Consider the following 25,836-nt stretch of genomic DNA (forward strand, 5'->3'; position numbering starts at 1 on the left):
GTTGGGGCTGTGTTATCTCAGGGTCTGTCCACTGGTAAATGGCATCCATGCACTTTCTTTTCCAAGAACCTGTCTTCGGCCGAGAGAAATTATGACTTGAGTAATAGGAAGCTTTTGGCGATTAAATTGGCTTTCGCTTAATGGCGACATTGGTTGAAGGGGGCAGTCCATCCTGTTACTGTTATCATGGACCATAAGAACCTGTCATATCTCCAGTCTGCTAAGCGTCTCAACCCTAGGCTAGCTAGATCATCTTTGTTTTTAACTAGGTTCAATTTTGTTGTCAATTTCCGTCCAGGGGTTAAAAACATCAAGGCTGATGCATTGTCCTGGAGCTTCCCTAGTGGTAGTGACCATGAGAACCCTGTCCCTATTTTGCAGAAGGGGCTGGTCATTTTGGCCATGTACCCTGACCTGGAAGGGCAGGTGTTGGAGGTTCAGGAGGACTCCTTTGTTCGTGTTCTTCAGGGAGGTTGTTTGTGCCATCTAATCTGCGCCGTAAAGTAATTAGTGAACATCACAACTCTGCTTGTTGGTCATCCAGGTAGTAAGACAACTGTGGACCTCCTTTACTGTCATTTTTGGTGCCCAGGGTTACATCAGGATGTGGTTGACCATGTGTCTGCTTGCAGTATTTGCGCACGTTCCAAAGTATTGCATACTCGTCTGTCTGGTTCTCTTCTGCCACTGCCTATTCCTAGTAGACCATGGAAACACTTGTCCATGAATTTTATTACTGACCTACTGGTATCTGCAGGCAAGACTGTGGTTTTGGTGGTTGTGGACAGGTTCAGTAACATGGTATATTTCGTAGCATTACTGGCATTTCCGAATGCCAAGACTGGCTCAGGTATTCATTAATGAGATCGTGAACCTTCACGGGGTTCCTTCTGATGTGGTGTCCGTTTTGGGGACCCATTTCATTTCTAAATTCTGGAAAGATTTTTGTACTCGACAGTTATCTTTTTCTTCTGCCTTCCATCCTCAGTCAAAAGGACAAACTGAACGCATAAATCAAAATTTGGAGACTTGCCTCTGGTATTTTGTCTCCGAGAACCAGGAGGATTGGGTATCTTACTTACCGTTGGCCAATCGTCACCAAGAGTCTACTGGCAGGTCACCTTTCTTTGGTACATATGGTGTTCATCCGCAGTTTGGTGCCTTTAGTGGTGGAGGAGTTTTGGGAGTTCAGGAGGAGAAGCGTTTTGCTTCGTCACTCTCTTCTTTGCAGCAGGGGGTTCAGAATAATTTGAAACTCATGGGAGACAGTTACAATGTATGGCTGACCAAAAACACTCGCCAGGTGCGGACTTAAGTGTGAATGACTTTATGTGGTTGCCTACCAGGAATATCAAGTTGAAGGTTCCTTCCTGGAAGCTAGGACCTAGATTTATTGATCCCTATAAAATAACCGCCATCATTAACACAGCAGCGTTTCGTCTGGCGTTACTTCAGGCTCTTAGGATCCACAATGTGTTTCACAGGTCTCTGATCGAAAAGTATGTGGTACCTCTTAAGTCCTCTCCCTTGCTGCCACCGCCAATCATGGTTGATGGCAATTTAGAGTTCCAAATATCGAACACTGTGGATTCTCGTCTTCAGCGTCTTTCCTTTCAGTACTTAGTGATCTGGAGGGGTTACGGTCCAGAGCAAATGATGTGGGTTTCAGCATCGGAGGTGAATGCCCCTAGGTTGGTCCTGAGAGTCCGGAGACCACTCGTAGAAGGGGGGGTACTGTCACGTGTGTGTAAGGATTGAAAATCAGTCATTACATCTCCCTGATCCTTTTATGATTCCTCTCTCTTTAGGACCCAGCAGTGATCCTCACCTTGCTTGTGGATTATATCTTTTCCTTTAGGAACCTGAGGTATCCTCACCTTTCTGCTGTTAATCAGCACTTCCTTGCTGTGTCCTTAAATACACTCAGACCCTTACAGAGTTACTGTGTTATACCTATTCAGGCCTGGGTTTCTATTAGTCGGCTAGAATTACCTTGGAGTTCCTTCATGGATTGTTTCTGTGCTTTCTCCGGTGTCATCTTAGAGCTAAGCATATTCCCCTGTTTGTTTCCATTGTGTGTACTTTAGTTTGTAGTGGGGCTGACTTAGTGCTCTCCCCTCCCTCTCCCTACCTAGGGCCTAGCCTTAGGATCAGCTAGGGCCAGGTTTCCTGCTCGGCGATAGGTGTGGAACCTATTTAGGGTCTATAGGGGAGTCAGTGTTTGTCGTTAGATCTGTTTAGGGGTCTCCACTCTCCCTTTCCTTAGTTGTAAGGCTCCCTCCCCTTTTTCCATCATTATAAGCTGGGTTCTCACCTGCCTTCAGTCTCGCCCCGGAGCACGAGAATCTCATTGACTCAAAACTGCAAACACTGATTACATAAGAACCACAAGACTGATTTCTTCACCACTGGTTTCATTTTAATCAGTGTAACAGCCCCAACATGACAATGCCTAAGTTTATTTAGGAAATCCTGCTGACAGGTTCCCTTTAACATTTTGTTTGTCAAAAGCCTGTCTTTGCACAGTGTGACAGTGTCTAATCAATAATGACCGTACATTCCAATTAATAATGAGAATAGTAACACGCAGTTGTCAATTTATTCAAAAATGTCTAACAGAATTGCTATTTTCTATTACATGCTACAGAATGACTACCTCTTAGAAAACATTTGACTAAACTTGTCTGAAGAGCTGGTCCCCTTTCAATCACCCATGGACAAATGCTTATTATTTTACTTTACAGGTCAGAAACACAGAAGGGTTACCAAACAGGAAAATTGCATGTGCCTCTTCCAACACCAAGTTTTGATGCAAGTAAGTGAATTTAAACCATTTCTGCAGAGTATAGACTTGTGGTATCAGCCCTAAAAGTCAATACTGACATTTTACTTAAAGGGTAACTATGGTTGTCAGAATATGTTATGTGAATATAAGGAATAACATCATTTCTGGCCATTTTGTGACTTATATCCTGCATTCTCACCAGTTTCCCCCTCTACATGCTCTCTCTGTAACGTACAATCCTCTGGGAGCTTAGAGGAGGAGACAACAGCTGTGTTTTTTCCAATAGAGAACATAGAGAGAGGAATGTCTGTTCTTTATTCACTTTTAGTCCCGGGTCACATTTGCATATAACATCCGATGCGATATGTTGATGACACTCAAACTCTGCTGCGAACGTCAGCCTAGTGTCAGTGCAACTGTGATCCGATCCTCTCGCATGAGAGAATCGTATCTCAGGTGTGGAGGAGACGCCTCTCCTCCATTGTCGGTGTCCGCGAATGACATGTCGAATGACATCTGAGTGCAGTCCACTGTTTTGCACACACCAGAGGCGTAGCTAGGGTTTTGGCTAGGGGTGGGGGGCGAAACTTCTGAGTGGGCCCCTAACCAGGTAACCCTGATTACGACTATAATGGCGCACCCAGATAGTGGATGTAGGAGACCCTCAGCAGATGACAGCGCTGTTACTGAAAATAATGTCTATACAAAGAGCAGCACTACTATTACCACCATATGGTGACATATTGCTAGATACCAGGCCTGCAGAACATATAAGAGATCACAGCTCAGTTATATATAGTAAGTTACAGCTGATGTTCTTTCTGATTAAATTGTTCACTTTTCCCGTCTTTTCCATCTGGCCCAGACTGACATGACAACTTCTCCAGCCAGGACTCAGAGTCTCAGGTCTGCAGAGATCACAACAAAGACACATTTGACACCTTACTTATCAGGCACTGACCATATCTGTTCCCAACCTGCACAAACTTCTCATCCTGCTGATACCCCAATACTGAGCCTCTGCTGCCGTATGTGTCCTATTACTGCACCTACTGTGTGCCCTCTAGATGGTAAAACAAACTTCTAAAATATAGTAATGCCGTGTGCAAGTGTTCTAGAAAACAGTGCCCACATTGTGCCCTCTAGAAAGTAATAGTGCCCCTTTGACAGTCACGATAACCTGAGTTCCCCTATAACAATAAGTGCCCACTTAAGATTTAACAATGTCCTGAGTCCTGAGTCTCCCCCCCATGTAGAGCTCCCCTCTAACCAGTATGATGTTCTCCTATATACGATATAATTCCCCCTCACTGTATAGTACCCCCACACAGTAGACTGACCCCTTAGTAGCCCCCAAGCTGAGGGCTCTAACACTGTATGATAGCCCCACACTATACAAGGACCCACATTATCTCCCACACTCTATGATGGCCCCCACACTGTACAAGGAACCCACATTATCTCCCACACTGTATGATGGCCCCCAAACTATACAAAGACCCCATATTATCTGTATGATGGCCCCCCTCACTGTGCAAAGACCCCACATTATCTCCCACACTGTATGATGGCCCCACACTATTCAAAGGCCCCACATTATCTCCCACACTGTATAAATAGACTACATATAGTATAATGCACCAGATAGTCATCAATATAGTATAATGTACTCCCCATAGTCCTTCGTATAGTATAATACACCCCCCATAGACAGAGGCTGTAGTATAATGCTCCCCCCCATAGGCAGAGTCAGTAGTATAATGCTCCCCCCCTTCATAGGCAGAGTCTGTAGTATAATTAGTATAATGCATGCTGCGATTGGCAGCGTATATCGGATGGGTGCATGCCATCCAATATACGCTGCCAATCACAGCATGCTGTGATTTTTTTCTGATGCTAACTAGGCATAAGAAAGTAAACGTTAGTTGGCACTGCTCCATAGCATAATATTGGAGCGAGTGCTATCCGATGAATAATTGGATAGCACTCGTCCAAGTTATATGCTGACTATAAGTCAGTCTGAGGGAACCCGTAAGCTCACACAAAAGATGCAGCTACATGGAAGACATTATACAGCAGAGCTCAGCTGTTTTAATCTGAATCAACCTCTGGTGTGAGGTAAAACATTTGTTACAAAGCTCTGCACACTGTTTTTTCTGTCTGTTCCCATTTCTGCAGCTCAGTCCTCCTCCCCCTCCCCTCTCCATAGAGGATAACAAGCTGTGTTACATAACACCTGTAGTACATCTGTGAGAACCCTCCTGTTTGTTTTTCCATCTTGTGTTTTGCGGTCACGTGACCATCTGCCTTTATATTCCAGCTCCGCCCTTCTGGCTGTGCTGGACTTCAGTGTTGTTTTGACTGTTTCTCTAGCCAGGTGCTTCGGTGCCCTTCTCTGTCAGTTCGCTTGGTCCTTCTGGGACCTCTTGTACCTTTAGTCAGTTTGTCTTTTTGTGTTCTGCAACAACTTCTCTGTTTAGGAGGTGTCCTATTTTTGTCCCAGTCCTTAGTTCTTTTAGGGACCCCTCCCCTTATGCTATACGTCTTCGTTCAGACTAGCATAGGACTAAGGCGGGTCTGTTCACTAGGAACAGGCAGCCCGCTACATCGTAGGGATTCAGCTTAGTCTTACTGTAGGGACAGCTTTCCCCTTTCTTTCCTTAGTACTTGTTGCAGTTCATAACACCATCTCCTCTGAAGAAGATAGCCTTGAGCTGTTTTTTCACAATGGATGGTGAGTTCAGGAGGTAGGGGGAGGGGAGAAGTGTCCGATAAGTGGGAAAGGAAGCTGATTTCTGTGAGATACAATAACAAGTTTTGTGTAAGTGCCTGTACTATTGATTTATGCAAAATTTGTTGAAAGTACAATTCCATTTTAACTGAGAGCTTGCATGTGAGGAACAGGTTCTGACATATCGTTTGTGCAGCTTGTCTGGTTAAGCTATACAGGGGCCCAAGCAGTGATCTGAATCAACTGTTTACCTTTACTATAGATTCTATGTTATTATGCATAAACAATACAAGCAGCAGGTCATGCAAGCAGCACAATGAGGGGAAGGAACATGGAGGAGAGAGACTAATGTTGCCTTTTCTAAACCCGATTACTCTCTCAACTTTACTGCAGAGTTCTGTTTAGCTTTTTTTTTGTGTTGTAATGCGTTATGCAGAGCCCCCATAATCAGGGCAGTAAGGAATGGGGCAATGGGTTCTTTGTGTCTATTGTAGGGCTGAAAGCAGATCACCAAGCTTGCATAAGTTGCTCAGTCCTGCCCTCCTGTGGCTATTTTTCATTTCTAAACAGGGCGGAGGAGTAATGGCCTATTCCGCTCGATATGTTTGTAAGAGAGTGTACAATGGAAGATGAGATCCCCCAGCATTGTGTATCATTTGTGAGCGGAGATTGCCACCAAACAGAACCCTGCAGAACCAGAATAAAGATGAAGTGTTGCGAGGACTACGGGTTAAAAAGAAGCACCTGGTAGATTTAAATCTGTGACGCAGCTCCCTGATATAAAAGATCAGAGTGACAAGGTGGGAAGGAGTTTGGTGCCAATAAGTGAGACCAGCAGAACATGTGCTGAGAGGGATGTGTAGCACCCTGAGGACTCGGCTGCTACAGGGGTATTACACCTCAAGCCAGAGGTGTGGTATTCCACTCCCGGGTAAGGATGGAGTGTGGAACTGAGCTCAGATAGCTGCATACACTACATACATCCCATTTCCGGGGGACAGATCGACGGTACTCCCACCAATATATGTGCAGGTACGATAGTGTCTGTCCCTGGCTGGAGTGGGAGGGGGTTGGAACATCCCAGTAGTGTAGGGGCAGATAGGGGGAGCAGTCTGGGTAATGCTAGGAGCTCATTGGGTGCTGGTCACCTGAGCTCACACATAGAGGGAGTATATAAGGTGGGCACCATCTTAGGACAGGGTCAGTCTTTTGTAGAGTGAGTCAGAGGAGCGGAGCAGAGAAGCTCAGCCAGAAGGGCTGACAGGGAGTTGTGGTTCTGGCTGGGCCCAGCTCCAAGGCCAAGTCTGAGAGAGAGAGAGGAGTCAGAAGGACCCAGAGAGAAGAAGAAGGAACCCCAAGACCCCAGAATACAAACAGCAGGGTGAACGGTTGGCACCCAGGGTACCGGATCCCAAGCTGGCAGAGAGAAAAGCACACCTTAGCCAGAGACCGGAGGTCGTGGGCAGGATCTGCCACGACCCTCACTAAATCCACTAGGAAGGCATACCAAGTATAGGGTCAGGGAACCCAGAAGAGGTGTACCCACCAAGAGACCCGAGGGAGCCGGACATAAGTGGATCCCTGGTGAGAACGGCCAGAAGAGAGGGAAAGTCAGACAGGAGCTCAGGACCACGCTCCAGAATTGCTTGGGGGTTGGCCGAGTCCAGGACCTGGTGGACGCAGCACGGCTCGGGTGGTCGCTTCAGGCCAGAGTGACCATAAGAACACCCGTAAGTAAAAACCCCTGAACTGCACAGCCCGACTCTGAGTCTTCTTGCTTAGCTCTCCTGCACCTGCACAACCACCATCCTCTACATCTGACCCCCTGAGGCTATACCCCTCCCGTTGGGGGTTATACTACCAAAGCTGCACACATACCAACAGCCTCAGCGGACCCTGCTGCAGCGGCGGCCTTTTGACCGCAAATCAACGGGTGGCGTAGTCGACACTAAAGAACACCAATAACATCTATCACGACTGCCACACACTGAGTTTGACACCCTGGGCACGGACCGGGTCGCCGCCACTCGGAGACTACAACCCCCATCTGATCCGGCTCCGGGTAATCCCCAAACAGCACTGGCCCAGGGGGCGCGTCAACTTTGGCGTAGTCGGCAGGATTTCGTGCCCACAACCACCGGGTACTGCGTGCCTGAAGAGAAGTTCAAATTTACCTTAAGAAGAAGTCTCCCGCCGGTTCCAGAGGGTCCCCGCCATGGGTCGCCATCACGGATCGTTTCCCTCCGGTTGCCCGCCATCTGCAGCTTTTTCCCGCCATCCACGGAGTTTCCCGCCACTGGGAGATGATTCCCGCCATTTCCAGAAGATTTCCCGCCTTGGAAGAGCGGACGCCATTATGGGCGTGCCAGAGGGTGGCAAGAGGTCACCTCCCATCGTGGGCCAGGTCAAGGAATGGCGCCAAAAGCGGAAACCGCCCCCACCAACAGAGACTGTGATGCTGGAGATGTCCATCAGCGTGAGAGAACTGCCCCTGGAACTGACAATCACAAAGTTGCCCTGGGACCACCTTCAATGTGGGCGGAGACAGAACAAAAGAGAGAAGATGGGTGCAGCCTGGAGGAGTCTGGAGAGAGCGCACCCGGAGACAAGAAGTCTGGAGAGGACTCCGGAGAAGCCGTACCCGGAGATGGAGGGAGAGGCAGGCAGCACCGACCCAGTGGTCAGGAGCCTGTTGCAAGCGACAACCCCAGAAGGCCTGGTGGAGATCCTGGCACAGCTCCCCCGAGACCGGGAGCGTGCACAGACCGCACTGGAGGGCTTGGCTCAGAAGATGGCCCGAGTGCAGCGGGACGTACTGGCCGCATGGAGCAGAGAGATGGCCCAGCAGGCTGGAACCCGCCAGCGAAGCACGCCACCCGAGACGAGGAGACAGACCGCCTCTGAGGATGGTGCAGGAGGAGTGAAGGCCGGAGACGGCGCCGAGAAGGGAGCTGGACAGATGGAGGCAGGTAAAGGGGACGTCACTACCCCGAGCCGAGAAACCGCGTACCTGCCCCAGCTCCCCGTCGCAGAGCCCGAAATTCCCCCTGCCGTGCCCGTCGCTGCATCGTCACCGCTCCAGACAAGGCCTCAAGCAGAAGCCGCGGCCGCGACCCCTGTGACGTCACGCGCCTCAACCCTGAGCGCGGCAAAGCAGGAAACACCACCGGCCTGGTCGCAAGGTCTAGTACCCCCGGGCGCCGCAGTACCAACAGCGCCCTCTACCTCCACTGAGCCACCGGCCTGGTCGCTGGGCCAAGTAACCCCGGGCGCCGCCGTCTTCACGGTGCCCTTTACGTTCAGGGTACCCCAGGCCTGGTCGCAAGGCCTGGCCAACCCGGGCGCCGCCACCACCACCGCGCCCTCAACATCTAGAGTGCCGCACCTGGGTGAAGATTTGTTTGCCCAGCACACGTGCCCGGATGGGCAGCCCTTTGTGTGGCCACCGGAGTTCCACCATCCCCGACTCCGGAAAGAAAGACCCCTAGATGAGCCCCTGATTCCGGTTCCGAAGCCCGTTAAGATCACCCCACTCTCGTTGGAGGAAGCGCAGTTTGCGTGGGACCCCACCGGAGGAGACCTCATGGTATTCACCCAAGAGACTCGGGCAGCCGCAGCTGAGCGTGCGGAGTGCTGCCGGCAGCAGTTAGAGGTCTTTGACCGCGAGCGAAGAGAGAGGCGGGTCCGTGAGCAGCGGCTGCAGGAACAGAGTGCAGAGCAGAAGAGCCGGACCAGGAGGAACCCCCGTGCAGCCCACGGTCCCCGTGCCACCGGGACTGTAATTAAATTCCAACTGCAGCACGGTTGGGGTTTCATCAGGGATCATCACACCCCCGGCGACGTCTTTGTCACCCGCAGAGACGTGGAGTCCCATCTGCCGGAGGGACACAGAGGTCGTGACCTATATGTAGGGGACGAGGTCACATTCACCCGGCACAAGTGTGCCAAAGGACCCTACGCCCTCCATGTACACCGGCTGACGGAGGAGGAGCTACGGTGTGAAGAGGAGCAAGAGGATCCGGACGGGTCTGAAGGAGGAGCAGGAGTACGCCGTCATTAAAGTACGGTAAAGAGACTGTACATAGTTACCCGTCAGGGTATATGCCATGCTGTTAACTTAAAATAAGGTCCCCGTTGGGACAAGTGTGAACTGTTCCAGTGTGTCCCATCTCCCCACAGGCTGAGGACTGTGAGCAGCCATCCCTTTTCCCCACTGGTCGAGGACTGAGAGCGGCCATACCTCCCCTTGTATATAGTTGCGCTTTCTAAGGCGCCCCCTACCGGTTTTATAGGAAACTGTTGTTTTTACTACAAGAGACTGTCGCACTTTACCCGGTCACAAGTTGCACCGTGGCCGGAGGAACAAGAGTGTTATTTATGAAAAGCTTTATATGAAAAGTTTATGCTGATAATATATGATGTTTTATATGTTTATGTTTTATGAAAAAAAAAATGTATGTTTGTGGATGTTTTTGTTCTCTTACAGCCCGAGGACGTGCTGTGATTTACCAGGGGGGAATGTAGCACCCTGAGGACTCGGCTGCTACAGGGGTATTACACCTCAAGCCAGAGGTGTGGTATTCCACTCCCGGGTAAGGATGGAGTGTGGAACTGAGCTCAGATAGCTGCATACACTACATACATCCCATTTCCGGGGGACAGATCGACGGTACTCCCACCAATATATGTGCAGGTACGATAGTGTCTGTCCCTGGCTGGAGTGGGAGGGGGTTGGAACATCCCAGTAGTGTAGGGGCAGATAGGGGGAGCAGTCTGGGTAATGCTAGGAGCTCATTGGGTGCTGGTCACCTGAGCTCACACATAGAGGGAGTATATAAGGTGGGCACCATCTTAGGACAGGGTCAGTCTTTTGTAGAGTGAGTCAGAGGAGCGGAGCAGAGAAGCTCAGCCAGAAGGGCTGACAGGGAGTTGTGGTTCCGGCTGGGCCCAGCTCCAAGGCCAAGTCTGAGAGAGAGAGAGGAGTCAGAAGGACCCAGAGAGAAGAAGAAGGAACCCCAAGACCCCAGAATACAAACAGCAGGGTGAAGGGTTGGCACCCAGGGTACCGGATCCCAAGCTGGCAGAGAGAAAAGCACACCTTAGCCAGAGACCGGAGGTCGTGGGCAGGATCTGCCACGACCCTCACTAAATCCACTAGGAAGGCATACCAAGTATAGGGTCAGGGAACCCAGAAGAGGTGTACCCACCAAGAGACCCGAGGGAGCCGGACATAAGTGGATCCCTGGTGAGAACGGCCAGAAGAGAGGGAAAGTCAGACAGGAGCTCAGGACCACGCTCCAGAATTGCTTGGGGGTTGGCCGAGTCCAGGACCTGGTGGACGCAGCACGGCTCGGGTGGTCGCTTCAGGCCAGAGTGACCATAAGAACACCCGTAAGTAAAAACCCCTGAACTGCACAGCCCGACTCTGAGTCTTCTTGCTTAGCTCTCCTGCACCTGCACAACCACCATCCTCTACATCTGACCCCCTGAGGCTATACCCCTCCCGTTGGGGGTTATACTACCAAAGCTGCACACATACCAACAGCCTCAGCGGACCCTGCTGCAGCGGCGGCCTTTTGACCGCAAATCAACGGGTGGCGTAGTCGACACTAAAGAACACCAATAACATCTATCACGACTGCCACACACTGAGTTTGACACCCTGGGCACGGACCGGGTCGCCGCCACTCGGAGACTACAACCCCCATCTGATCCGGCTCCGGGTAATCCCCAAACAGCACTGGCCCAGGGGGCGCGTCAGATGCTGTGGCCGATTCACTAGTATCGGCAAGGGGGCATCACACGCCAGTGACCAGGACCCAGACGATGGGCAAGACCCACAAGTCAGACTATGCCTGTCAAGACCTGAGGCCTAGCTCTGCGCTGGTGAAGATCAGTGACCCAGACTACACATGTCAAGACCTGAGGTCTGACCCTGTGCTGGTCAAGACCCGTGACCCAGACTATGCCGGGCAAGACTTGAGGCATTTACTGCCAATGCAGATATATGGTACAGGATTCGGCCTGGGGCGGTGCAACAGATGCGATGGGGACCGACCAATTTAAGGAAGACCCAGAAAGCTTTAACTGACTTTGTTAGAAAGACTTGCAGCCTCTGCCTCTTTGAAATGCAAGAAACTGAAAGGTTGACTGCTGCCACCACTGGAAAGGATGTTGACTACCAGAAGGTGTAGTTTGCTGTGCCTGCAAAGCAGCAGGGGACATCAGCACCACCCTTGAAGGAAATGGAAGATGAGTCAGAGGACAAATTTCACAGCATAGTACCTGAAGTCCCAAGAGTTCCAGAAGCAACCTTTCAGAGAGAGCCACATAGGCTCCATGCACCAATGCCAATATACCTTCCAAACGATACGTGCAGGATGAGTTTATCTGGGAGCACATTGAACAAAAGACTAATGAATGCACCAGACTTGTGGCAGAAATAAGGTTACTCCTGAAGGAAGCCCAGGTTACCAGAGGTCTCTCTTACCTGAGGACTGGCAAATTAAAAGAAAGGAGGAATGTAAGAGAGAGTACAATGAAAGATTAGATTCCCCAGCATTGTGCACCACTTGTAATTGGAGACTGCCAACTACTGCTCAAACGGAACCCTGCAGAACCAGAAGAAAAAGGAACTGTTGCCGGAAGGATGGGTTCAAAATGAGCATATATTGAATTCAAATGCATGTTAGACTTTTCAGATTTATATTTTTAAAACAATTAGAAAACCATGTATCATTCCTATTATACTTCACGAATACTGGCGACTTTGCTTTAGCATTTCACATAAAATCCCAATAAAACACATTTAAATTTGTGGTTGTAATATGAAAAAATGTGGAAAAGTTCATGGGGTATGAATACTTTACACAGTACTGTATGTATGTATACTGTATATGTATATATCTTATTCATATAACAAAGTGGCAGGACATCCGAAATAGTGAAAAGTAAGGATTGTTTAATTACCAACACCATCTACGTTTCTGCTCTCTCTAGAGAGACTTTTTCAATTATATATTTACAGTATGATGTGTATATATACCAGTGGGAGAGTGATTTGGGGTACAAACACGTCTTGCACAGAGACCTTTCCTTTTAGTGACGGCCACTGATGGGGAGGGAAAGAGAAATAGTTGTCGGCTAAAACAGCATATATACTGTATGTGTACAGTGGGGAAAAAAAGTATTTAGTCAGCCATCAATTGTGCAAGTTCTCCCACTTAAAAAGATGAGAGAGGCCTGTAATTGACATCATAGGTAGACCTCAGCTATGAGAGACAAAATGAGAAAACAAATCCTGAAAATCACATTGTCTGATTTGGAGAGAATTTTTTTTTAAATTTTGGTGGAAAATAAGTATTTGGTCAATTACAAAAGTTCATCTCAATGCTTTGTTATATATACTTTGTTGGCAATGACTGAGGTCAAACGTTTTCTGTAAGTCTTCACAAGGTTGGCACACACTGTTGCTGGTATGTTGGCCCATTCCTTCATGCAGATCTCCTCTAGAGAAGTGATGTTTTGGGGCTGTCGCTGGGCAACACAGACTTTCACCTCCCTCCAAAGGTTTTCTATAGGGTTTAGATCTGGAGACTGGCTAGGCCACTCCAGGACCTTGAAATGCTTCTTACGAAGTCACTCCTTCGTTGCCCTGGCAGTGTGCTTGGGATCATTGTCATGCTGAAAGACCCAGTCATGTTTCATCTTCAGTGCCCTTGCTGATGGAAGGAGGTTTGCACTGAAAATCTCATGCTACATGGCCCCATTCATTCTTTCATGTACACGGATCAGTCGTCCTGGTCCCTTGGCAGAGAAATAGCCCCAACGCATGATGATGTCACCCCCATGCTTCACAGTAGGTATGGTGTTCTTTGGATGCAACTCAGCATTCTTTCTCCTCCAAACACAACGAGTTGTGTTTCTACCAAAGAGTTCTACTTTGGTTTTATCTGACCATATGACATTCTCCCAATACTCTTCTGGATCATCCAAATGCTCTCTAGCAAACTATGGGCCCGGACATGTAATGGCTTAAGCAGGGGGACACGTCTGGCACTGCAGGATCTGAGTCCCTGGCGGCATAGTGTGTTACTGATGGTAGCCTGTGTAACGTTCGTCCCAGCTCTCTGCAGGTCATTCACTTGGTCCCCCTGTGTGGTTCTGGGATTTTTGCCCACTGTTCTTGAGATCATTTTGGCCCCACGGGGTGAGATCTTGTGTGGAGTGTCAGATTGAGGGAGATTATCAGTAACGTAGTAACATAGTTTTTAAGGTTGAAGGATGACTAAGTCCATCTAGTTCACCGCATAGCCTAACATGTTGATCCGGAGGAAGGCAAAAAAAAAACATGTGACAAACAATAAGCTCCACATTGGGGAAAAAAATTCCTTCCTGACCCCATACGGCAATCAGACTAGTTCCCTGGATCAACGCCCTATCAAGGAATCTAGTATATATAACCTGTAATATTATACTTTTCAAGAAAGGCATCCATGCTCTTCTTAAATTTTAGTAGTGAATCACTCATTACAACATCATGCGGCAGAGAGTTCCATAGTCTCACTGCTCTTACAGTAAAGAATCCACGTCTGTGATTATGATTAAACCTTCTTTCCTCCAGATGTAGAAGATGCCCCCTTGTCCACATCTCCGGCCTCAGAGTAAAAAGATCAGTAGAAAGGTCTTTGTATTGTCCCCTCATATATTTGTACATGGTAATAAGATCACCCCTAAGCCTTCATTTTTCCAAACTAAACAACCCCAAGTGTAATAACCTGTCTTGGTATTGAAGACCCGCCTAGTCCTCTAATAATCTTGGTCGCTCTTCTCTGCACCCGTTCTAGTTCAGCTATGTCTTTCTTCTACACCGGAGACCAGAGCTGAACACAGTATTCTAAGTGTGGTCGCATTAGTGACTTATATAGAGGTAAAATTATGTTCTCCTCATGAGCATCTATGCCTCTTTTAATGCATCCCATTATTTTATTTGCCTTTGCAGCAGCTGCCTGACACTGGCCACCAAACGTGAGCTTGTCGTCCACCAATACACCCAGGTCTTTTTCAGTGACAGTTTTGCCAAGTGTTTTACAATTAAGCATATAATTATACATTTTATTTCCTATGCCCAAGTGCATTACCTTATATTTATCCCCATTAAAGCTCATTTGCCATTTATCAGCCCAAGCTTCTAGTTTACATAAATCCTCCTGTAATATAAAATTGTCCTCCTCTGTATTGATTACCCTGCAGAGTTTAGTGTCATCTGCAAATATTGAAATAATACTCTGTATGCCCCCTACAAGGTCATCAATAAATATGTTAAAAAGAAGCAGGCCCAATACTGACCCCTGTGGTGCCCCACTGTTAACTGAGACCCAGTCGGAGTGTGTTCCATTAATAAGCACCCTTTGTTTCCTATCACTGAGCCAGTTCTTAACCCACTTACATATATTTTCCCCTATCCCCATTGTTCTCATTTTATGTATCAACCTTTTGTGTGGAGCCGTATCAAAAGCTTTTGAAAAGTCCATATACACAACATCCACTGGATTTCCTTGGTCAAGTCCGGAACTTACCTCTTCATAAAAGCTGATCAGATTAGCTTGACAGGAACGGTCCCTCGTAAACCCATGATGATATTGTGTTATGAGGTTATTCTTCTTCAGATACTCTAGTATAGCATCTCTTAGGAAACCCTCCAGGATTTTACCCACAGTAGAGATTAAGATTACTGGCCTATAATTTCAAAGTTCAGTTTTTGTACCCTTTTTGAATATTGGCACCACATTTGCTATACTCCAGTCCTTTGGTACAGACCCTGTTATTATACAATCTTTAAAGATTAAAAATAATGGTCTACCTATAAATTTACTTAATTCCTACAGTACTCGCGGGTGTATCCCATCCGGGCCCGGGGATTTGTCAACTTTAGTGATTTTTAGACGCCGCCGTACTTCCTGCTCTGTTAAGCAAGTGACATTTAATGGAGAATTTTTGTTATCACTGATCATGTTTTCTGTCATGCGATTTTCTTGTGTAAATACTGTTGAAAAAAAATCATTTAGCATATTGGCTTTTTCCTCATCCTCATCCACCATTTCACCCAGACTATGTTTAACCCCTTAAGCCCCGCGGGTGGTTTGCACGTTAATGACCGGGCCAATTTTTACAATTCTGACCACTGTCACTTTATGAGGTAATTACTCTGGAACGCTTCAACGGATCCCCCTGATTCTGAGATTGTTTTTTCGTGACATATTGTACTTCATGATTGTGGAAAAATTTCTTCGATATCACTTGCGTTTATTTGTGAAAAAAACGGAAATTTGGCGAAAATTTTGAAAATTTTGCAATTTTCAAAATTTGAATTTTTAAGCCCTGAAATCAGAGCGATATGTCACACAAAAGAGTTAATAAATAACATTTCCCACATGTCTACTTTACATCAGCACAATTTTGGAACCAAAATTTTTTTTTGTTAGGGAGCTATAAGGGTTAAAAGTTGACCAGCGATTTCTCATTTTTCCAACAAAATTTACAAAACCATTTTTTTAGGGACCACATCACATTTGAAGTCACTTGGAGAGGTCTTTTTCACAGAAAATACCCAAAAGTGACACCATTCTAAAAACTGCACCCCTCAAGGTGCTCAAAACCACATTCAAGAACTTTATTAACCCTTCAGGTGCTTCACAGGAATTTTTTGAATGTGGAAGAAAAAAATGAACATTTAACTTTTTTCACAAAAATGTTACTTTAGACCCAATTTTTTTTATTTTCACAGGGGTAACAAGAAAAAATGGACCCCAAAATTTGTTGTGCAATTTCCCCTGGGCACGCAGATACCCAATATTTGGGGAAAAAACACTGTTTGTGTGCACGGCAGGGCTCGGAAGGGAAGGAGCGCCATTTGACTTTTTTGATTGTAAAATTTGCTTGAATAATTAGCGGACGCCATGTTGTGTTTGGAGAGCCCCTGTGTGCCCAAACTTTGGAGCTCCCCCACAAGTGACCCCATTTTGGAAACTAGAACCCCCAAGGCACCTTTATAGATGCATAGTGAGCACTTGGGACCCCCAGGTGCTTCACAAATTGATTCGTAAAAATGAAAAAGTGAAAAAAAAAACACTTTTTCATTTTTACAATGTTTGGGCACACAGGGACTGGTTATTAGACACCCAAAAATAAACATGCGGGGATCGCTCGTGCATGGCAGGCAATCCCTGTAAAGTTTTTTGGCCGCGAAGCATATGGGGCAGAGACTCGAGCATGTTACTCAAATACCCACGATACTCAATGCATACCAGAGCACCCGATGCAAACTCAAGTAGCGAGCACTTGCTCTCAACACTAGTCGCCATATCGTCATCTTTTTTTCTTACTTTTGAAAAAAATCCCAACCCCAGCCCTCACCCTAGCACAACCCTAGCCCTAGCACAACCCTAGCCCTAGCACAACCCTAGCCCCAGCACAACCCTAGCCCCAGCACAACCCTAGCCCCAGCACAACCCTAGCCCCAAACCCAGCCCTAACCCTAGCCCAATCCTAACCCAAGAGTTTATTTTTGATGCCATTCCTTGTGCGGTATAAGTGATTACACGACTTTATTCTTCGGGTCGGTGTGATTACAGAAATGCCAGAATCATATGGGGTTTTTATGACTGACAGCTGTCACACACTAAAAGACGCATTTTTTGTAAAATCTAGTTTTTGCATCGCCATATTTTGAGAGCTATAATTTTTCCAGATTTTGGCAGACAGTCATGTGACGGCTCGTTTTTTCCGGGATGACTTGACGTTGTTATTGGTGCCATTTTCAGGCACGTGACATTTTTTGATCGCTTTCTATTCCGATTTTTGGGAGGCAGAACGTTTACAGCGGTACCACATTTGTATCATTTTTCTATGTTTTGGCGCTTATACACAATAAAAGCTATTTTATAGAAAAAAATATTTTTTAGCATCGCTTTATTCTGAGAGCTATAACTTTTTTATTTTTAGGCTGATGGAGCTGTATGGCGGCTTGTTTTTTGCGGGACGAGATGAGGTTTTCAGAGGCATCATTTTTATTTATATGCATCTTTTTGATCGGGTGTTATTCCACTTTTTGTTTGGCGGTATGGTGATAAAGCATTGTTTTTTGCTTCTTTTTTTTTTTTTTTTACTGTGTTCACTGAAGGGGTTAACTAGTGGGACAGTTTTATAGGTCAGGTTGTTCCGGACGCGGCGATACCAAATATGTGTACTTTTATTGTTTTTTTTGTTTTTTTTATAATAATATTTATTGATGGGTACATTATATTTTTATTTTTGGTGTATTATTTATTTATTTTTTTTATAATATTTTTGCACATTTTTTTTTCCCACTTTCACACAGTTTATACACTTTATTACTTTGTCCCACTCTGGGACTTTCACTTTTTTTTTTCTGATCGCCTGCATGGCACAGGAATGAAGCACCATCCCTATGCCATGAAGGCTGTCAGAAGTGCACAGTGTGAAGATTGCTTGGAGATGCACTGCGCATGCCCAAGCAATCTTCCTGCTCTCTGGTGACCCGGATGTTGTCATGACGACATCGGGTCGTCATGGCAACACCCGGGAAGCCTTTGCAGACTGCGCTGGAAGCCGGAAGAGGAGGTGAGTATCGCCGATCACCTCCCCTTGCCCCCGCAATGCCGCGATCGACTTCGATCGCAGCATCGCGGGGCATAATGTGCTGGGAGCGGTGCAGGACCGCTCCCTGCACATAGTACCGGGTGTCAGCTGTGACAATCAGCTGACACCCGGCGGCGATCGCGCCCGCACAGCCTGTGTGCGCGCGCGATCGCCATGACGTACTAATACGGGTCTGGCTCTTAAGTCCCAGGGCACAGACACGTATTAGTACGTCAGATGTTATTAAGGGGTTAAGGTGGCCAACACTATCATGTTTTAGCTTTTTACTATTTATGTAGTTAAAGAATATTTTGGGATTATTTTTACTTTCTCTGCCAATGAGTGTCTCTGTCTCAATCTTTGCTGCCTTGATTTGTTTTTTACAGAATTTATTTAATTTTCTGTATTTATTTAATGCCTCATCACTACCTACTTGCTTTAGTTCTCTAAATGCTTTCTTTTTGTCACTTATTGCACCCCTTACAGCTCTATTTAGCCATATTGGTTTCCTCCTATTTCTATCATGTGTATTCCCATAGAGTATTTATTGTGCACAGGTCCTATTCAGGATGCAAATAAATGTCTCCTATTTGCTTTGTGTAGTTTTATGTCTCAGGATATCGTACCAGTTTATTGCACTAAGATCATCTCTCAACCATTGGAAATTTGCTTTCCTGAAGTTTAGTGTCTTTGTAACTAGTGTTGAGCCACCCCCGTAGTGTTCGAGTTCGGTTCGGTTCGTCGAACACCCGTGTGTTCGCCGAACTGTTCGTCGAACACCTTCGAACACCGTTAAAACCAATGGCAGGCAAACAAAAACACATAGAAACACATAGAAAACACCTTCAAAGGTGTCCAAAAGCTGACAAACTGCTCAGAAGACATAACTAACACATGGAAAAGTGACAAGTACATATAGTCATGCGAAAATAAAAGAGGTGGAGGAGTAAAAGGAGGGGGAGACACAGATATAGGCATGTCATGCCCTTCTAAAATCCAAAAAGTGAGAAGCCGACACGGCCAGTCCGCTCCTGCCCGTGCCACCTCCGTGTCGCCGGGTTTGTGCCAGAGCCGCGGTGAACCCTGACGGCCAGCCCCCCTCTCCCAATACTGGTGCCTGTCCGCTGGTGGGTCGAGCGAGCCCCCCTGTGGTGGAGGCAGCTCTAAGCTTTTTAATTTAAATTGTCTCTCTAATTTGAATGAATACACTTTAAATCCATTTACAAGGATCTATTGGAGGGCAAGTCTCATGCCAGCAGCCGCGGTAATTCCAGCTCCAGTAGCGTCCACTAAAGCTGCTGCAGTTAAAAAGCTTTTATAAGGATCGAGCTCGGCTGTCCACCGCAAGGCATCCTACTGCCAGTCCCAGCCCCTATGCCTTGGGGTGCCTCCTGATGCTCTTCACTAAGTATCCCATGGTCCCGAAGCATTTCCTTTGAAAAAATTAAGTGTCTAAACTACAGGTGGTGTAGCTTGCTTAACAGCCGGGATAATCCGCTGACGAGCAGACACTGCTACTAGGCACAAAGTATTTCCTGGGCTAGATGCAGTTAAAAATTTGTAATTAGATACTCTAGTTGGATGCTGAGAAAGCATTCCATAGAGTCTCCTGGCACGCCATATATGATTCTCTTAAAAAGCTTGGGGTAGGGGTCTAGGGGACCCTTTTATAGCCAAAATCACGGCCCTGTATCGCAATACGTCACCTAGGCTGAAGATAAATGGAACTGTAGCACCCTGAGGGCTCGGTTGCTACAGACGTATTGCACCTCACCCAGAGGTGTGATATCTCACTCTCAGGTAAGGATGGAGTGTGGATCAGGACCCGACACCTGCATGCATTACACCACATTGCCGTGGGGCAGGGCGACCAATATGCCCCTGAGATGGGCACGACAGTCCCTGTCCCGGGCTGGAGTGGGAGGAGGGAACACTGAGGAAGGGGAACCCTGTAGTGCAGGAGCAGGGAGGAAGCAGTTCCTGGGTGCATTGAGAAGGGAGTATAAAAGGTGGGCACCATCTTAGTTCAGTGCAGAGAAGTCTGAGCAGAAGTGGCAGGGAGCAGGGGCTCTGCATGAGCTCTGCTCCGGAGGCGGGCCTAGTAACAGAGGCCCAGGCCTGGAAGAGGGAGAAGGAAGGAAGAGGAGCGGAGAAGGCTCCAGGAACGAGGAATGAAGGGATCCCAGGGGTGCGGACGGGCGAGTCGCCACCGCACGCCCGAATCCACCTGCGTGGAGGGGTCAGGCCAAAGGGGGAGACCGGTCCCCGAACTAGTGGAGGCAGGAAACGACCCTCAGCTAGAAACCGGAGGCTCTGACATTTTATGTGGTGCAGCCCCTCGCTACACCCGCTAGGAAGGCACCACATAGGGTCAGGGAAACTGGCGCCAAGTTTACCAAGAGGAGGCCCGAGGCAGCCGGACAGAAGTGTTGGTAAGAAAGGCCAGACAAAGGACACACAAAGGGGGTCCTGTGAAGTGCTCCAAAGTTATCTGGGAGTTGTCTGAGCCCCTCACCTGGTGAGCACAGTACGACGTGGGCAGCCGTTACCTGCAGACGTGGTCTGGATAATAAGAACTGTGAGTAAAGGCCCTGGACTGCATCACTGACTCCGTGTCGTTACTGCTGCTGCCCTGCACCATCAACCCATCCTCCGCATACACTGCCCTGAGGCTATACTCCTCCCGTGGGGAGTTATGCTACGCTCTGCTGCACCCACAACACCAGCCTCAGCGGTCTGCCCTGTAGCGGCGGTTCACTCTGACCGCAATCCACGGGTGGCGTAGTCGGACATTTAAACATCAAAACCACATAAATAGTTCCGCCACTGGTTTGACCGCCCTGAGCCACGGAACCGGGTCGCCGCCACGAAGACTACAAGCACCAGCATCCACCAAAAAGGGTCCGGCTCCGGGTGTCCCAAGGCCCAGGGGGTGCGTCAGAACATTTTCATTACCTTTCACAATCACCAATGGGACAAGGCAGGGATGTCCTCTGTCCCCTCTCTTATACATCCTAGTGACGGAGCACCTGCTCTCATCAATTCGCCATAACCCCAATATTAGGTGGATTGAGGTGGGAGGCACCGAGTACAAGTGCTCTCTATTTGCTGATGATGTCCTAGTATATATCACTCTATCACATATATCCATCCCTGCTGTTATGGCTGAAATAGATCACTTTGTTACATGGTAAAATTTTAAAATCAATGCAGCGAAGTCTGAGGCCCTCGATGTCTCCCTCCCCAAATCCATATAGGATTCCATCCAGTCCAACTTTCCCTTTGCCTGGCCCTCACAGGGTATCAAATACTTAGGAATTCCTATTCATAGAGACCTCTCCCATCTATGTTATCTTAATTTTGGGCCCTTTATTGAACAATTCCATACAGACCACGGTTGGCAAGTTAGAACTGTAAGATTCACTACGTGAACCACTGGTGTTTTGTGGAAAAGCACATGTACACTGCGTTCCAAATTATTATGCAAAAAGTGTTTAGGAGTGATAAGGGAAGAATTTGTTTGTTTGTCAGTTAAACTCATTGATGGTGATGTGTGTCAGGGCTCTTTATATCACTGTAAGCAATTGCAGACACCTGTGCTAATTAGTTTGGCAGGTGTGTCCAATGAAAGGCAAGACTACTTAAGAAGGCTCTCTCACATTATTAAGCAGCCTACATTTTCTGCCAAAATGGGAAAGAAAAAGGATGTGTCGGCTGCTGAGAAGCAACAAATTGTGGAGTGTTTAGGTCAAGGCATGACTACAATCAACATTGTGCGATGATCAGGATGAAGTGTCTTGGCAATCAAGAAGTATGTAGCTGATTCACAGTACACACGTGTGCGTGCTGATAAGGGCAAATTGAGGACTCTTTCCTACAGGCAATTACGTCAGGTTGAAAGAGCAGCGGCAAAAAAGCCTTGTCATAGCAGCAGACAAGTTTTTGAAGCTGCTTGTGCCTCTAACGTCCCCCGAACAACAAGATGCAGGGTCCTTCAGAGGTTTGCACCTGTGCATACGCCATCCTGTCGACCTCCTCTATCCACTTCACACAAGCAGAAACGGCTCCAGTGGGCCAAACATTACATGAAGACTGATTTCAAAACAGTTTTGTTCACGGATGAGTGCAGTGCAGCGCTCGATGGTCCAGATGGATGGAGTGGAGGATGGCTGGAATCATGGGGAGAGAGATTGTCGGCCCCTTTAGGATCCCTGAAGGCGCTAAAGATGAACTCCATAATGTATGTGGATTTTCTCAAACAGCACTTCCTGCCATGGTTCAAGAAGAAGAACCGTGTATTTCACAGCAAGATCATTTTTCTGCATGATAATGCACCATCTCATGCTGCACATAAAACATCTGCATCTCTGGCTGATATGGGCATAAAAGGGGACAAACTTATGGTGTGACCCCCATGCTCCCCTGACCTCTACCCCATTCAGAACCTTTGGAGCATCATTAAAAGGAGTGTCTATGATGGCGGGAGGCAGTTCACATCTAAGCAACAGCTCTGGGAGGGTATTCTGTCCTCATGCAAAACAATTGAAGCAGAAACCATCCAAAACCTGACAAATTCAATGGACGAGAGAGTTCAGAAGCTCCTTTCGAACAAGGGGTCCTATGTGAAAATGTAACATCACCTAGAATAAAGTTTTGAGTTGAAAACTGTTTGATTTCAGTTTCTAACAACCTGCTAATGCTTATAATTTCAAAAATGACCATTTTTTTGGTCTTTATTAAAATGAAAAGGTTGATCGAAAAGTTTGGGGGATCTAAGAGTGTGGCAACCCAGTAGTCATGATTACTTCGAATTCTGACAATATGAGGGTCATGCTGCAGGTAGTGCAGCAAGAAGGCACTTATGTGTCTTGCGCATCTCGGAGCCCCAAAATCATTTTCCGGGCTAGATGCAGCTAAAAATTATTTTTAATTTTAAATCTGGTGGAGCTTATTATAGATGGCCTAATAGGATCAGTGCTGCACACTGCTACAAAGCCCAAATTATTTTCCAGTCAAGATACAGATAAACATGATTAGTAATTTGAAAGCTTAAAACGGTTGGTAGGGTGATTTTAACCAATCATCAAGCTTTTACTCTCCCCAGGATGACACAGGGGTAGAAAAGTCGTTTCGGATCCATGATTTGTTCATCTTTATGAACGTGAGTCTGTCTACATTATCAGTGGAGAGCCGCGTGCGCTTATCTGTCAGCACACCACCAGCAGCGCTGAACACACGTTCAGACAGAACACTGGCTGCGGGGCATGACAAGATCTCCAAGGCGTAAGTGGCTAGCTCCGGCCATTTATCCAGATTGGAAGCCCAAAAAGAGCAAGGGTCCAGTGACACAGTCGTGGCTTCAATGTTTACTTGGAGATACTCCTGTACCATCGTCTCTAGGCGTTGACTATGTGTCAGACTTCTTGTCTCCTGTGGCCTTGCAAAGGATGGGCTAAAAAAGTGGTGAAATGATTCCGCAAAATTGATGTTGCCAGCAGATACTGTGGTTCTGTTACAAATTTGAGTGCTGAACACTTGACGGTCCCACGGTTGGCAAGTTGGAACTGTGAGATTCACTACGTGCACCACTGGTGTTTTGTGGAAAAGCACATGTAAGATTCTGCAACAGTCTCTGCTGATACTCCTGCATGCGTGCATCCCTTTCTATGGCAGGAATAATTTCGGCAAATTTACTTTTGTACCGGGGATCTAACAGTGTGGCAACCCAGTAGTCAGGATTATTTCTAATTCTCACAATTCGAGGGTCATGTTGCAGGTAGTGCAGCAAGAAGGCACTCATGTGTGTTGCGCATCCAGGAGCACCAAGTCCCTGTTGTGTTGGTGGCGAGGTAACAATCATGCTTCCTTCCTCTGTCCTCTCCCCCCAACCTCGCACAACAGAAATGTGATCAAGGTCTCCCTCATCTGATGAGTCTTCCATCAGTTCGTCCTTCACTTCTTCCTGGGCTCCTGCACCTTCCTCACTAGTTTGGCTGCTACCATGCGCCCTGGTAAAACCATCTCCCCCACCCTCACATGCCTGCCGCCTTGGTGCTGCCGACCATCTGGACCTTGCAGATGTTAGCCCTTCCGCATACAACTCCTCCTCTACTTCCTCCACCTCCTCTTGTGCCACCACCTGACTCCGAATTCTGTTTAACATGTGCTCCAGCATGTAAATCAGCGGAATAGTCATGCTGATAATGGCATCATCAGCACTAAACATCTTCGTCGCCATTTCAAAACTGTTCCGAAGGGTGCATAGGTCCCTGATCTGAGACCACTCCTCCAGCGTGATTTGCCCCACCTCTGGATCTCGTTGGCCCAGGCTATACGTCAGAATGTATTGCACCAGGGCTTGTCGGTGCTGCCACAGTCGCTGCAACATGTGCAGAGTTGAATTCCACCGGGTAGGCACATCGCATTTTAGCCGGTGAAGTGGCAGGCCCAACGACTTCTGTAGAGATGTAAGTCGCTGAGCTGCGGGATGCGAACGGCGGAAGTGAGCACACAGCGACCGTGCCCTCTGCAGAAGGCCATCTAGTCTGGGATAGTGGGCTAAAAATTGCTGGACAACCAGGTTCAACACGTGAGCCATACAAGCTACGTGTGTGACATTGCCCCGGCGAAGGGCCGCACCCAGGTTTGCAGCATTGTCGCACACGGCCTTCCCTGGTTTCAGGTCCAGTGGAGACAGCCATTCATGAAATTGGTTCTCCAGAGCTGACCACAACTCCTCAGCTGTGTGACTCACATTTCCCTGACATTTCAAAGTAAAAACCGCCTGATGACGTTGAGCCCTACTGCCAGCATAGTAAGGAGGTGTGCAGGATCCCTTCTGCGCAGTTAGAAAGCTTGTGGCATGACCAGACAGGCTTTGGGTGCAGGTGGAAGACCGAGAGGAGGTTGAGGAGGCAGAAGCAGTGGAGGAACTTTGACATAAAGAGGATTGACGCACAACTCGTGGGGACAGCAAGACTTGGACAGCAGCCCCTTGTCCTGCTGTCACCATAGTTACCCAGTGCCCAGTCAGCGACATGTAACGCCCCTGTCCATGCCTACTCGTCCAAGTGTCTGTGGTGAAATGCACCCTGTCACACACAGAGTTTCTCAAAGAAGCGGTGATGTTGTGTGCGACATGCTGGTGGAGCGCAGGCACACCTTTCTTTGAGAAGTAGTGCCGACTGGGCATCTGGTACTGGGGCACTGCGACGGACATAAGGTCTCGAAAATCCTCTGTGTCCACCAGGCGGAAAGGCAGCATTTCTGTAGCCAAGAGCTTGCAGATGGTGAAATTCAACCTCTTAGCTTTCTCATGGCTAGGAGGAAATGGTCTTTTACTTGTCCACATCTGAGGGACCGAGGGCTGGCTATTGTGCTTAGACGGGGTTGATAAGGGTGTCCCCGGCAAACTGCCGGTCTGTGAGGAAGATGCAGGCGGACATGTTAGGTTGCCTTGATCCAAAGGTGGTGCTATCGATGTCGGACAGCGCTCAACACCAGCTGGTGTTACCACCTCCAAAGAAAATGATGACCTGCCAATCACGCTGGCTGTTGCGGGTAAAGAGGTGGCAGGTCTGCGCCCCAAAACAGGTGTGACTGCTGTCCCCCCAGTCACAGAGGATGAAGAGGCCGCGGATGCACAAGATATGGCAGACGG

General features: G+C 47.6%; 1 protein-coding gene across 1 annotated transcript in view; it reads left to right on the forward strand.

The window, feature by feature from the left end:
- The window catches only part of LCP2 (lymphocyte cytosolic protein 2), a 757,892-nt gene that overhangs the window by 244,059 nt on the left and 487,997 nt on the right, over nucleotides 1–25,836 (forward strand). The window contains exon 5 of the mRNA XM_073649612.1: nucleotides 2,745–2,815. Coding sequence (XP_073505713.1) covers nucleotides 2,745–2,815 — 71 coding nt within the window. The remainder of the gene's footprint in view (nucleotides 1–2,744; nucleotides 2,816–25,836) is intronic.

Source organism: Phyllobates terribilis, unplaced genomic scaffold, assembly GCF_046119375.1.
Source record: "Phyllobates terribilis strain yellow unplaced genomic scaffold, ASM4611937v1 Scaffold_10__3_contigs__length_209671492, whole genome shotgun sequence".
Lineage (NCBI taxonomy): Eukaryota > Metazoa > Chordata > Amphibia > Anura > Dendrobatidae > Phyllobates > Phyllobates terribilis.